The following is a 12,872-nucleotide window of genomic DNA, read 5'->3' as shown; positions in this document are numbered from 1 at the left end:
TTAGAAATATCAGAAACTGCAAGAAAATTGTTGAAAAAAAAGTTTTTCGTGTGGAATTGTAGAAATACTGAAAACAGCAAGAAAACTGTCGAAAAAATGAGTTTGTCATGTGGAATTGGAGTTCGGACCGGAAACGAACTTTCACCCGTGGCCGTCTTTCAGATTCAGAAACTTGGTGCTTGAAGCCAGTCTATTCCTGACCCAAGCCCTGCATGTTTTTATGACCTTGGTTTCTGGAATGGCAGTATTCCATATAGCCTATATTTCTAATTCAGTAACCCTCAGGATAAAACTTTACTTCAGTTGTGTGGCCTGGTTCCTGCCATTCCAGTTTTTTTTTTTTTTTTTTTTTTTTTTTTTTTTTTTTTTTTTTTTTTTTTTGCTGCCATTCCAGAAATTGAAATTTAATGAAAAAGTGCAAGTTTCAGCTGGACGATGTAGGCTGGCTTCGACGTCCCATAGTAATCCTATTGTCGACACATTTCGAAATCAGCGGTATTATGAAGTGCAGTGATGTGGCCTGTAGCAATTTGTCTCTAATCTTTTCAAAACGACACTTGTTCCATAAATCTACAAAGTAGAATGCTCGTACTGAACTTACTCTGGCCTGTTCAAACACATCTATTGGCTGTGGCTTTCATCTTAGACAACACAAAATAATCTGCGAAGATGTTTTAACAGGGACACAATCTAACTTAACCTAACCTTGACAAGGAGTACTGTACCCTTCCACTGCCTCAAACATGATAGTATGCAAAAAACACAAGCACTATTAGTTTTACATGTCTTAGTCACTGTCCTGAGAGAATGAGGTCATTTAGATTGTTTGAATAAGTGCATTTTTTGGGGGAAATTTTCTTCCTGCATTTGGGGTCGAGGATCGTTGAAAGTAGTGGCTTAGCATTGTTCAGCAACCACCATTGTACAGGCACTTCTTGGTTAACAGCAGAGGTTCTGTTCCCGGCTGAGCGCCCCTAACCGAAAGTTGCCGATAACGGGAAATCAGCGATAATAGCGCCGATAAACCACTTAACAGTGCCATTAACCGGTTATTGGCGCCGATAAACTGCCTACCGATGCTGTTAAACTGCTCACAGGCGCTGAAAATCCAGTTAATGACACCACTAGCCAAGCACTGTCAGCCTATGCCGCCGGTAAGCGAGGACTACCTATAAGCAAAGTAATGCATGTGGCCTTGACTGCTTGCTTTGCAGGCCCCCCGTAATTGCGTAGGGGAGCCTTATTACCCATGATTCATCTGTTTTCAAGACAGCATAGCCTATTCCCCAGCTTGGGGTTACAAAGTTTGTGAGATTGTTTAGAAGAAAAAGAAGTGGTCATCGTGCTGTTGTATAGTGCACACTCAATCTTCTCTCTATTTCCCCTCTACTTCCTCCTCTTCCTAATGAACACCATATTCTTTGGAAGCTTGAATTTCAAGTCAGTGGGCCCCGTGGATTGTTCCTTATGAGTAGGTTTCGTCTTCCGAATAATAATAATAAAGCCAAATTCAGAGTGACGAGTAATTGCAGATCATGCCGGTCTTGAAAATTTATTTGTTGGCTAAAAATGTGGCCTATGGCATGACCTAGGTCAACTCTCGCTGTTGGTTGTTTATAAAGCCCACAATTCACATTCTCGGTGGTTGGCAAGTCGTGAACTTTGCGTAAAAGAACTAGGAACAGATTGTTCCAGGGCTGCCATTCTCGTCAGTGGCGACATAGTAAAATATTTTGCCCTGCTGTAGTTTAGGAAATTTTGTTCCAAACTAACGTGACTTGGATGATTGATAAAGCAGTTATAATAAACCAACCCGAAAATGGATTAATGGAATCCAGAACAACAAAGATAAAAGAAAAGAACTTTTAAAGATACGGCACCCAGGCTGTTTCAGTGAGTTTCCCTGAGAGTTTAAAAGATGTTGAGACGTAATTAGTTAAAAACATTTAGAAAGTTGAGACACAGAACATGTTAACACGAAAAACTAAATCAAACAAACATGCTCCCAGTTAGGTGGACCTAAAAGGTCTTTCAAAGGGAGGGCTTCCAGAATTAAACAAGGCTAATAAGTCAGAAGTTGAGTTCTGGACCAGTCTACAAACATGGCTTATCTTGTAGTCACTCCACTCTTTGCTGAATATTTTTTTTTTTCCACATGGCATTGTATTTTAGCCAATAAAGCTTAAAATTTGTCTTGGCATCATCTCAAACGTGGTTATCCCTGTGAATGATAGCTCGGCTTGTCTTAAATATAACTACGTTCACTGTGACTCTTCTGGGTGAGATGTCCTAAGAGTTTCCCCTTGGGCCCACTCCTCTTGGTCATTCACACCTGTTGAGGTGGCATTTAGAGTGGACCGGGGCTTCGATCTCCCTTTTTTATTATTACAGGTTCAACCTTTCTAATTTTGGATGCTGTGCTTTGGCACATTTCTAATATCTGGTCATTAGTTAATCTGCCACCAGTATGGCACTGTTAGCGAACCGAGACATTTGACGGCGAGGCGCATTGGTTATGCTGTTCAGTGAGTCTGGTTGCTCTCAGGGGATCAGAGATCGATTGGTTGTGAATGTGAAAGATTTCTGTTGCAATACAACTTATGAAAAAGTGACAAGCAAGAGACCATCCATTGATGGTCCAAGTCATGAAAAAGTGACAAGCAAGAGACCAACCATTGATGGTCCAAGTCATAACTGCGACTATTAGGAAACGGAAACCTACCGCCACAAACAACTCTATCCAAGAGAGAGAAATCACTGGCATAAGCAGACATCCACATCAGAGAACAGCATTCTTTCTTGTAAAGGAACTGCAAACGACCCAAAACAGGTTGCATTGATTTTGTCGCCGTTTTAAATATATGAGGCCTCACAAACAATACCGAACTTTCGTGCAGCACTTGCTGAAACTTTCATTAGATGTTTCTCAAAATTTACGTGTGAGTCAGAAGTTACACCTAGAATAAAAGCTTCAGACTCATACACCATTCCGTGTCCCGATTGAGGCTGGTGGCAGCTTCATTTCTCATGAGTGGAGACTCGCTGGAAACTTTCTTAATAAGCAAAGGGAAGAAACCATCGTGATTTTCTCCACCCCGCTGTCAAGATTATTTCCCTGGGGAGCGAAATCAGCCAACAACATGCATCTCCATAAATGACATTAATATGCACACAGTGGAAGTCATGCGTGGGTGCAATGTGTTATTCGTGAATTTATTACCATGGACCATTATTCAGATTTTGAGTCCCCATAAATATCCCTCATTTATTATGGGTGAACGCTGAACAAAAGGGATTGGTCAGATGGTAGGTAAAACCAGTAATTATAATGCAAGAGCAATGAACTGTGAATTAAACAGAAAATCGTCTGGAATTTTTTTTAGGTAGAGGCAATTGTTAGAGCGGCAAAGTTAGTTTTTCCCAATTTCGTTGACCTGGTGTATGTGCAGGCAGTCCTCGTTTACTGGTGGCATTGGTTAATGGTGTTACGGTGCTTGGCTAGTGACGTTGTTAACCAGATTTTTGGCGTTGGTAAGCGGTTTATCAGCGCCGATAACTGGGTAACGGCAACATTAAGTGGTTTATTGGCGCTATTTTCGCCGATTTTCGATTGTCAGTGATTTTCGGTCAGCAGCGCTCAGGCGGGGACTGAACCCCAGCTGTTACCAGGGAATTCCTGTAATGCTATTACGATCTTGGTCTCGTGATAACGTGGGTCCAGGATAACCTCGACGTGTATATATCTGGTACTGTATTGTGGGCTGATAAATTTATACGGAAAAGGAATGGGTTGGTTTAGATGTAGAGTAGTCAGTATTGCTATGTTTACCGAGTGCTACTATCAAGAGCATGTAGGAAAGTGAAGGTCATTGATTTGTTGGTGGAAAGTCTTGAGTCAGTTTCCGCTCAGGAGTTAATGTCGTTAAAAATCACTGCACTGAGCCTTGCAATTTATGTTCAGAAAGTTTTAATGTATTAATGATTATATAATGAGGTACATTACATGTCCAATCTGCAAATACTTAAAACCCCTCTAAAAACACTTAGAACTGCCCATTTTGATAGTTTAAACACAGAAAAACCCTGTAAAAATGCATATACCTGAGTATTTTAATAGTTTTATCACAAAAAGTGCGTTTGTTCATGAAAATTATATGAAAATACAGTGATTAGTGAATATTTCTCAGTGAAAAATACTGCGAATGGGCGAATTTTCCGCGAATGATGGCTAGATACGTTCCACAGAGAAACCCGCGAATGCGTGAGTCCGCGAATCGTGAGAACGCGAGTACGGGGGGTTTACTTTACTTGTAATTTATTTGTTTTTTTTTTTTATTTTGCCATCAATATAAGTTGTCTAGTCAACAGTTGTCTCTTGTGCCTGACCACATATTTTTTATTTCCCAACAGATTGTATCAGACAATAAAATGGACAACAAGATGGATGAGAAGAAAGTTGAGAAGATGCCCATTGATGATATGACATCAAAGGACTATTATTTTGATTCATATGCACACTTCGGAATTCATGAGGTAAGTAAAGTGAGACATTTTTTTACCCTTTTGAAGATTTTTTTACGACCGGATTTTTTATATGGAGGCCTAAGTTTTCAGCAGCGGTAGCATTTCAACCAAATAGACACTTTGGAGGTCTGGATTTCAAATAAGTATTATTATTTAGGGTTATTTTTCGGAAGACTCCAGCCACCTCCCACGTAATTTATATTTTCTTGGGTAAAACATCAAAACAAAAAATTTCTTAATGCATGACCTTTGCAAATGCTTAATAAGAGAGAAAAATAATCATTTTACGATTTATAAGGTAAGACAATACCTGCCTCCCACCCCCCTCCTTGGCTAATACGGCAAAATTGTAACCAGTAAATACCCCTAGCTTATGTTAGGTTGGTATTTTTAGGGTCTTTTAGTGCCCTACCATTTCCTATCTATTTTTGCATGAAAAAGCCAAAATGGTTTTTCAAGCAAAAATGGCCAGCTGGAGTCGACCGAAAAATTTCCTTATTTAGATCCAGCCAGCCTTGTGCTGGCAAGAGATCCAGCCAGCCTTGTGCTGGCAAGGGCTCTTGCACTTCACCAGCCTGTAAATTAAGTAACGAGGACTGTTAAGTAATGAAGACCTATGTGGTAGCCACTCTTGAATATTCACAAAATTTGAAAAACATTTATTTTAGATATAGTTAACAGCAGCTAACCTGTACGTTATATTGTATATTGCATTTAAGATTATTAAGAAAACTGATCATCTAAAATGGTAGCATAGCGAAAAGTAGTGATTATAATTTAGCCGATAAGCACAGAAGTCTGTTACTTTGAGGTGCTGCTGATTGGGGAATAGGAATCTGTCTCTCTCTTCCACTTCTATTCCCCTTCTGCTGCTTCCATTTTCTTTCTCTGTCTGTATTGTATATACAGTATCTGCAAATCATTCATTGTATATACCTGTACTGTATCTATTCAGAAGATTTGGTTACAAGTTGTTGATGCCTACAACTGGGCTAGACTGTTATATGGGAATTTTACAGAATGGTTTCTGATTCCAGGAAATGTTGAAGGATGAAGTGCGCACTTTAACTTATCGTAATGCTATGTACCACAACAGACACCTCTTCAAAGGAAAGGTATGTATCCTTATAGCATTGTGAAAAGTAACAGAAAAGTTGTTTCTTTGTAGGTTACAAGGATTCTGATTTTGTGTAGCTAACTGATAGCATATGACAGTAACAGGATTGGTGAAAAAATGACCATCAGATGTGTGGATGGTAGTTTTTCCCCTAAAAAGTGTGTAAATGATTATTAATCAATGGCAGTTGTTAGTTTGGAATATGTAGTTGTAGAAAGGAATTACAAATTGCTTCATTGAAACTACTTTGGTATTGTGTTAAAATGATTATCATCAAGTAGTTTAACCTGAAAAGCATTTAAAATTGAGTACCGGGACCAGCAAGGTGAGAGAAACAATAATGAAAAATAGAAAGTAATTCGAGTTATAGAGGTGTGGGTGCAATGTAAGGTACATTGTGAGGGTCTCTCCTTGTGGCGATATTTAAACAAATAGTCATCCATGTGTCTGTCAAATTTCAAGGGGAAACTAATGTTTCATGCTGACAGTGATTCTACTCTTTGCAGACAGTACTGGATGTTGGTTGTGGAACAGGAATTTTGTCAATGTTTGCAGCAAAGGCAGGAGCTGCGAAAGTCATTGGTATTGAGATGTCCAATATTGTAGAACATGCAAAGAAAATTGTAGTTGCCAATCATTTAGACAATGGTAAGTTTTTCTCGTCATTATCTTTATAGTTCTGTTATTTTGAACGAATTGATTATACAGTCTTATCGTACGTTAACATTCCACACTTGTTCTTTACTTGTCTGTACATGGCAAGTCATTTTACTGTACGTATCTAGTAATTAACATTATGTGGGCCTTGATAACTGGTAGGTAATGTGTAAAATCAAATATTTTGTATCCAGCAGGAAACTATTACAGTACAGTGATGTTGAGTTTGTAATTACTGTGCATTCCATTGCAGTTGTGGAGATAATCCAAGGCAAAGTGGAAGAAGTGTCCATCCCCGTTGAAAAAGTAGATATTATCATATCTGAGTGGATGGGTTACTGTTTGTTCTACGAGTCTATGTTAGATACTGTTCTTTATGCTCGTGATAAGTGGCTTGCCCAGGATGGTATGCTCTTCCCTGACCGTGCCACTCTCTTTGTATCAGCTATTGAGGTTAGTCTGTGATCAGAAAGCCTGTGTTTATTGTCGTCGAAATACATGAAAGTGCATGATTTGGTACTTTTTATAACTTTTTTTTTCTCAAGTTGAAGGTCTCTGGATTAATGATCCCATGTTAAACTAGATAATTTCTTTCATCAAGTGTAACGATTTTGTATTCGTGATCCCATGATAAACTAGATAATGTATTGTATCAAGTTTGAGGATTTTGGATTAATGATCCCATGATAAACTAGATAAGATTCTTTTGTATTAAGTTGAATGATTTTTGTACAAGTATATTTGCAGTAGTTTTGGAGATCAAATTTTTAGGCTTTTTGATAGGACATTTTTACTCGGTAGAAATATGCCATTGTCCATTTTTTCCCTTAATATTTACAAGGTGTTTTAAATTTCAGGACAGACAGTATAAGGATGATAAAATAAATTGGTGGGACAGTGTTTACGGCTTTGACATGTCTTGCATACGTGAAGTGGCCATGACAGAACCACTGGTTGATGTCGTTGAATCAAAGCAGGTTTGTACATGAATTGTTTAGTGCTGTATTGTTATGACTAGCTAGGCTAGAGTTTGTGCGAGCAAGTATTTCAGCAAAGCATATTATCTGGTGGGGAGGGAAGAAAGGAGGTGGAGGATCAACTAAATGTATTTCACTTCAGTAAAAGGATTAGCAGGAAATTGTACCTCCTTACCTTTTTGATGATTTGATTTTCTTTAGCTTACATATCTATTATTCTGGTGATATCTGAATGGAGGGAAAGCAGGTCGATGCCATATATTTTGCAGGGTGTGTAAAACTCTTGACTGTTACACCCATTTCTTAATACTGTATGTGTTTGGTGATATATCTGCATGGTCAGCGAAAAATTAGGTTTCAAGTTTGGACCTTACAGGTCCAAACTTTACTATGGCTAGCAGATATTTTCAGCATGTCAGTCCAGACTTTAAAGTTAGGTACAATCCTTAATGGGTCCTTGACTGTACTCTGGGCCTTTCAGAGTACAATGATGACTGGATTGAACTTCCCTTAGAGTTTAGAGAGGTGTTTGGTTGTGATATACTCTAAGACTAATTGGTTTCCATGAGAATTCATCCTTAAAAGTTCTTGGAATGCAACAGAAAGGTTAGATGCAAGTCCTCTCGACCATTCCGGATATGACAGGTAGAGAAGAAATGATGAAGTAATTTTTCAAAAAATTTTGTGGAAGTGAATCGGCCACCGATTTCACTGTGGATCATATTAGGAGTCTTGGTGGTGTATGAATATTAATAAAAAAAAAAGCAGCAGTCAGAAGAGATTAGATTTTTTTTTATATAGAGCATGATGCCAAGCATAGGTCCAGCAAAAATTTATGTTGATGGTTCAGCGTAGGAAGAGGGAGTTGGCAGTGCTGATGTTTGTAATATATTCCATAGTTAATTGTATCACAGTGCATTTTATTTGTTTGCAAGTCTTGTAGATGAATCTTTTCTACATATTTTGTTGTAATAAATCAAGCATATTTTTACTAGATCCCAGCCAATGTTGGAATTCTGGAAGTGGGGAAGTTGGGTAGTAATGTGAAAACTGATGTTCACAATATTGTTTCAAATAATTAGTCCCACTTCGATATGAAACGATCCATATTGTAAGGTAGCAGGGGCCCTGATCATGCTCGCTGTGATGAGTCATCAGATGAGCATACTTTCGTTTGTTGCTGAAAATTTCATCTTTATGGGAAAACCTTGTCTGAAATTTTGGGAAATGATGCAGACATTTCCTGCACTCTAAAATTAACTTTTGAGTCTCCCCTCCCTCCCCCATGCATGTAAGGTTATAGTGGAACCATTTTTCTTTTGGAACCTTAGTCTTGCAAAAAGTTACGGCTGTAATAGGATGAATGAGTTTGTATGAAAACTTTTATATAAACACCTACCTCAGAATATATTGATAAATATTTTTAGAACTAAGCAAGACTGATAAATCGCTTTTGTAGTAAAATTTTGCTTGGCACTCACGACAGCCTTTGCACAGCAAAGCATGTCAATGTAATTCTTGGCAGTACAGTATGGTTAAGAACGTTGAACAAATAATGTACATTACTTCATAAATTTTCAGTACAATGAATGCACTTGCAAAATTTGAATATTGCTGTGACTTAGGGTCAGTTTGTCACCTACGAGTGAGTTCACAGTTTGTCACCTACGAGTGAGTTCTTGAATGGCACCCACTTCCCTTCAGGGATTAAGAAATTCATGACAAAGCTGTTATGTATGAGTAAAATTTTTAGGAAATTTATTGCGTATTGAGATATTTCAACTGCGTTGGACCTTTTCAAAAAGGAAATCTGCAGTATTGTTATTAAATTCTATACTTGCAGGTTTTATAAACACAGTTGATTGGAAATTTATTATTAAATGTTTAATGCATCAAAATCCTGACTTCTGTGATTGTGTAAAATTATAAATATGTTGAATTGTTAAGGGTCTATAGTAAGATTTTCTAACAGGCTTTATTCAAATGTAAAAGACAACACATTTTTTCACTCTGTTATTATGTGCATAATTATTCATGAATGTTTTCCTTCACAGGTGGTTACCAATTCTTGTCTAGTTAAGGAAGTTGACTTGTACACGGTTAAGAAAGAGGATTTGGCCTTCAGTGCTCCCTTCCATTTGCAGGTAGGATTTTGTATTTGGCATCCTTAAAATGTTTGATTAGGGAATGTTATATCATCCCTAAGACGAAGACAGTATTATAGAAACATTTGAATAATGTTGGCTGGAAGAGTGAAGAAACCACTTTTACCTTTCACTGATTAAGAATGTTAATGATCAAGAAGGTGCCAAAATGTCGAATAATTGTCTTGAAAACTACCTAGTTAAGCAAGATTGGGGTATGTAGTAATTATATTTACATGTATTTTCAGGTTCGAAGAAATGACTATGTCCATGCACTTATTACTTACTTCAATATTGAATTCACAAAGTGTCACAAGAGAACTGGCTTTTCTACAGGTAATGTTGCAATAATTGTGTATTTCACTACAATGCAGTGCTTTCAGTAAATATGCAGAAGTAGCTTAGTGTGGTCATAATTTATCCATGTTTTGTAATCTTTTAAATGTCCAAAATATAATCTACAACAATTGTCAAGTTTTAAAACTAATCAGTTTTGTCAGTATAAATATTTTTAGTTAATCAAATAACATTTTGAAATCTAATAAAATGCAAGCTGTATTAACCTTTGGGCCAGCCTTGTGAGAGTTACTGGTAAATAAATTTTTGCACCATGCTGGTTAAAGTACTAAATAGTAAGAAGAAGAATAAGTGAGGAGACCTTCTCTGAGGGCAGTAACATTGATTATAATAGCTGTTTTTGTAACATATAATTTGTATGGAATTGTTCTCACTGCCTTGTATAACCATTTCATCAGTGTGTAGCTGGATGGCCACCAGAGTGCCAGTTGCAATGTTAGAGGAAATAATACCACTACAGCAGAACATCTTTATCTGACAGTAAGAAACCAGATATACCGGCTGCAAACTGATGTGAATGACAGCTATGAGATGCATAGGGGATTCAGTTTGTCAAAGTAATCCACCATATTGTCATATTTATCACTGAATGACCTTGAGGGTCCCAGCACATTGACTGTCGCTAAATTTCATTCGTTCACCATCCTTCTCCAATCTTGTTACCAGTATTTCAAGGGTATATTCTCACAAATGTTTTGATGTTGGTATTTTAAGGATTTTTTGGTGGTTTGGTATTGGAGATTACTTTTTGGTTCAGTTAGAGACAGTATTGATATGATAATCTACAGATTATGTTTGGTTCCTGGCTGCTTGCGTTTGATATGTTCATTTTGGTAATCATGTTCAGTTGTGTTTCTAGCGTTAAGTATATATATATTTTTAATACTCTATTATAGAAACATTGTAAGTGTGAATTTTTCATAAGTGATGGCTAGGTTGTGTGCCCTACTTTTGTAACCACTCACAGTCCCTTCATAGCAAGCCCAGAGTTCTCTCTCTACTCCATTTTCTTAAGTAGTAAGGTTAGTTCTTTTTTTTTTTTTATTTAATTACCAGTTTCTGCGTAGTTAAAGGTACATTTTATCCATTAATGTTAAATTGTTATTGTAAAGGTAAGACTTACCGTGACCATGTACAGTTACAGTATTCCAGAATTTGTGTGGTGTGTTCTGGCAGCCTTATTCTCATGTGTTAAAATTGACTGTACATGATATGAAGTTTTAAACTGGACTAAAGTCCAAATTTATTTCTATATATGTATAGTTATATGTGAAACTAAGTTGACTTCTAAATCATGTTCCTCCAGCTCCTGAAGCTCGATACACCCACTGGAAACAGACTGTCTTCTACTTTGATGATTACCTCACAGTGAAAGCGGGTGAAGAAATTTTTGGATCCTTCACTATGAAGCCCAATGAGCGCAACAATCGTGACCTTGATTTCCAGGTGGAAATAGAATTTCATGGTGAACTGTCAGAATGCCAAGAATCTCATAAGTACAAGATGCGTTAGTTTTACGTTCAGGTGAGTGGTGGTGGTTTTACTTTCATTTCTGGGTCCTTAAGTATTTTAGAGTCTGCTGGTTAAACAGTATAGTAGGAGGAGAAAGACTGGAAGAACTAAAGAAGCCTAATATTAAAGCTGTTAATATACTATAGTTAGAATTGTGAAAACTGTTGGCCTCTTAAATGCAGAGAGGATAGTAAGAGTAAAAAATGAGAATAATGATGGAATGTATAAGCATGTTTTGCATGCATTACCCGTCCATCATAATGACTTTCTTTTTTGGGGCAAGACCTTATAGTAGGGGATGTATACATATGGTAAATAGTCAATAAACTACATGAAACCATTTCTGGGTCTCCCAGCCATATGCTGAAAGATTCAAAATTTTGTTTCATATTTATGTACAAGTTGGGTATATTAGGACAATATTCAAACCCATATCTATTCTTACTTTTTCTTACTGTAGAATTGAAATTAAGGTAGTTTTAAATGCATAACTTAAACATATCCATTAATGTTGAATTTAGTAATGATCTTTCTGTGTAAATTAACCGTTTGTGTGTTGGATCCAATTTCCCCTTTTATTGAAAACCCTGAATTTTCAGATAATTACAATTAGATTTTCGTGCATTATACAATGCTGCCATGTGTTGATCTTATCCAGTGGTATTACGGCATTATATAATGAAAATTTCCCATTTCTCAGTATAAAGTTCAATTATGTAATTGTTTCTTGTAGGCATACTGGCTAACAGAAAGCAGAGTACTGTGGTAAGAGCATATAAATTAGATACCATTCCAGTAAACTTGGGTATTACTAGAATGATGGAGAACGGTAACCATGAGTTGCCTCAGGAAACAAAATGGTGTCCCTAAGATACTGATAGGTCATGAGAGAGGGGGGGGAAATTGCGTCAGCAATAGTCAAAGTTATGAAGCTAGGTGGAATAGTCAAAAGTGAGTGGATATAAATAAAAAACAAGGCACTGAACGTATAACCAACTTTTTAGAGCAGGTAGTGGTTTTTATAACAGACACTTTAAAAAAAAAAAAAACTTGATCTGGAGAATTAAAATAAATTTTCATAGATTGAAGGTTTAAAACCCCATCTAAATCAACTTTGTAGAGCCGGCAGTGGTTTTTATAATTGTGACACTTAAAAAGACCTGATCTGAAGAATTAAAATAAATTTTCAATGATTGAAGGAAAACTGTCTAAATCAACAACCGAGCTGCCTGGGTTATCTAGGATTTTGTGTCTAGTTAGGATAATCAGATATAGTGAAGTGTCTCAGGATGACAGGAAGAGGATATGCTGGTATGTTTTTTCATGAACTTTTTCTAAAATATTGTCTGCAGTATCATGTGGTAATTTTCTAAAAGAAAATTCTCGAAGTACTGTTCAAGGTAGTGGCATTTCTTTTGGTCATAAGATGTTATTACAAAATTCATGGAAATAGAGTAATTCTTTTTAAAACCCGTACTGCAGTTAAGTATTAATTTTTGTCTGTCGATGATGCAGTAATTCACTCACTTTATAATATAAAAAGAATTCATAAATTAATTTTATTAGGATCTGGAATTTTTACTC

At 36.8% G+C, this 12,872-nt stretch overlaps 1 protein-coding gene across 13 annotated transcripts in view; it reads left to right on the top strand.

Moving 5' to 3' along the window:
• Art1 (arginine methyltransferase 1) overlaps nt 1-12,872 on the top strand; it is a 35,072-nt gene that overhangs the window by 19,179 nt on the left and 3,021 nt on the right. For all 13 annotated transcript variants that reach the window (XM_067081592.1, XM_067081580.1, XM_067081587.1 and 10 more), the window contains exons 2-9: nt 4,411-4,533; nt 5,562-5,639; nt 6,148-6,289; nt 6,552-6,751; nt 7,156-7,275; nt 9,330-9,419; nt 9,668-9,755; nt 11,083-11,300. In XM_067081592.1, coding sequence (XP_066937693.1) covers nt 4,429-4,533; nt 5,562-5,639; nt 6,148-6,289; nt 6,552-6,751; nt 7,156-7,275; nt 9,330-9,419; nt 9,668-9,755; nt 11,083-11,288 — 1,029 coding nt within the window. In that variant the 5' untranslated portion in view covers nt 4,411-4,428 and the 3' untranslated portion in view covers nt 11,289-11,300. The remainder of the gene's footprint in view (nt 1-4,410; nt 4,534-5,561; nt 5,640-6,147; nt 6,290-6,551; nt 6,752-7,155; nt 7,276-9,329; nt 9,420-9,667; nt 9,756-11,082; nt 11,301-12,872) is intronic.

Source organism: Macrobrachium rosenbergii, chromosome 37 (genome assembly GCF_040412425.1).
Source record: "Macrobrachium rosenbergii isolate ZJJX-2024 chromosome 37, ASM4041242v1, whole genome shotgun sequence".
NCBI lineage: Eukaryota > Metazoa > Arthropoda > Malacostraca > Decapoda > Palaemonidae > Macrobrachium > Macrobrachium rosenbergii.
This window is presented reverse-complemented; position numbering and strand designations above follow the sequence as displayed.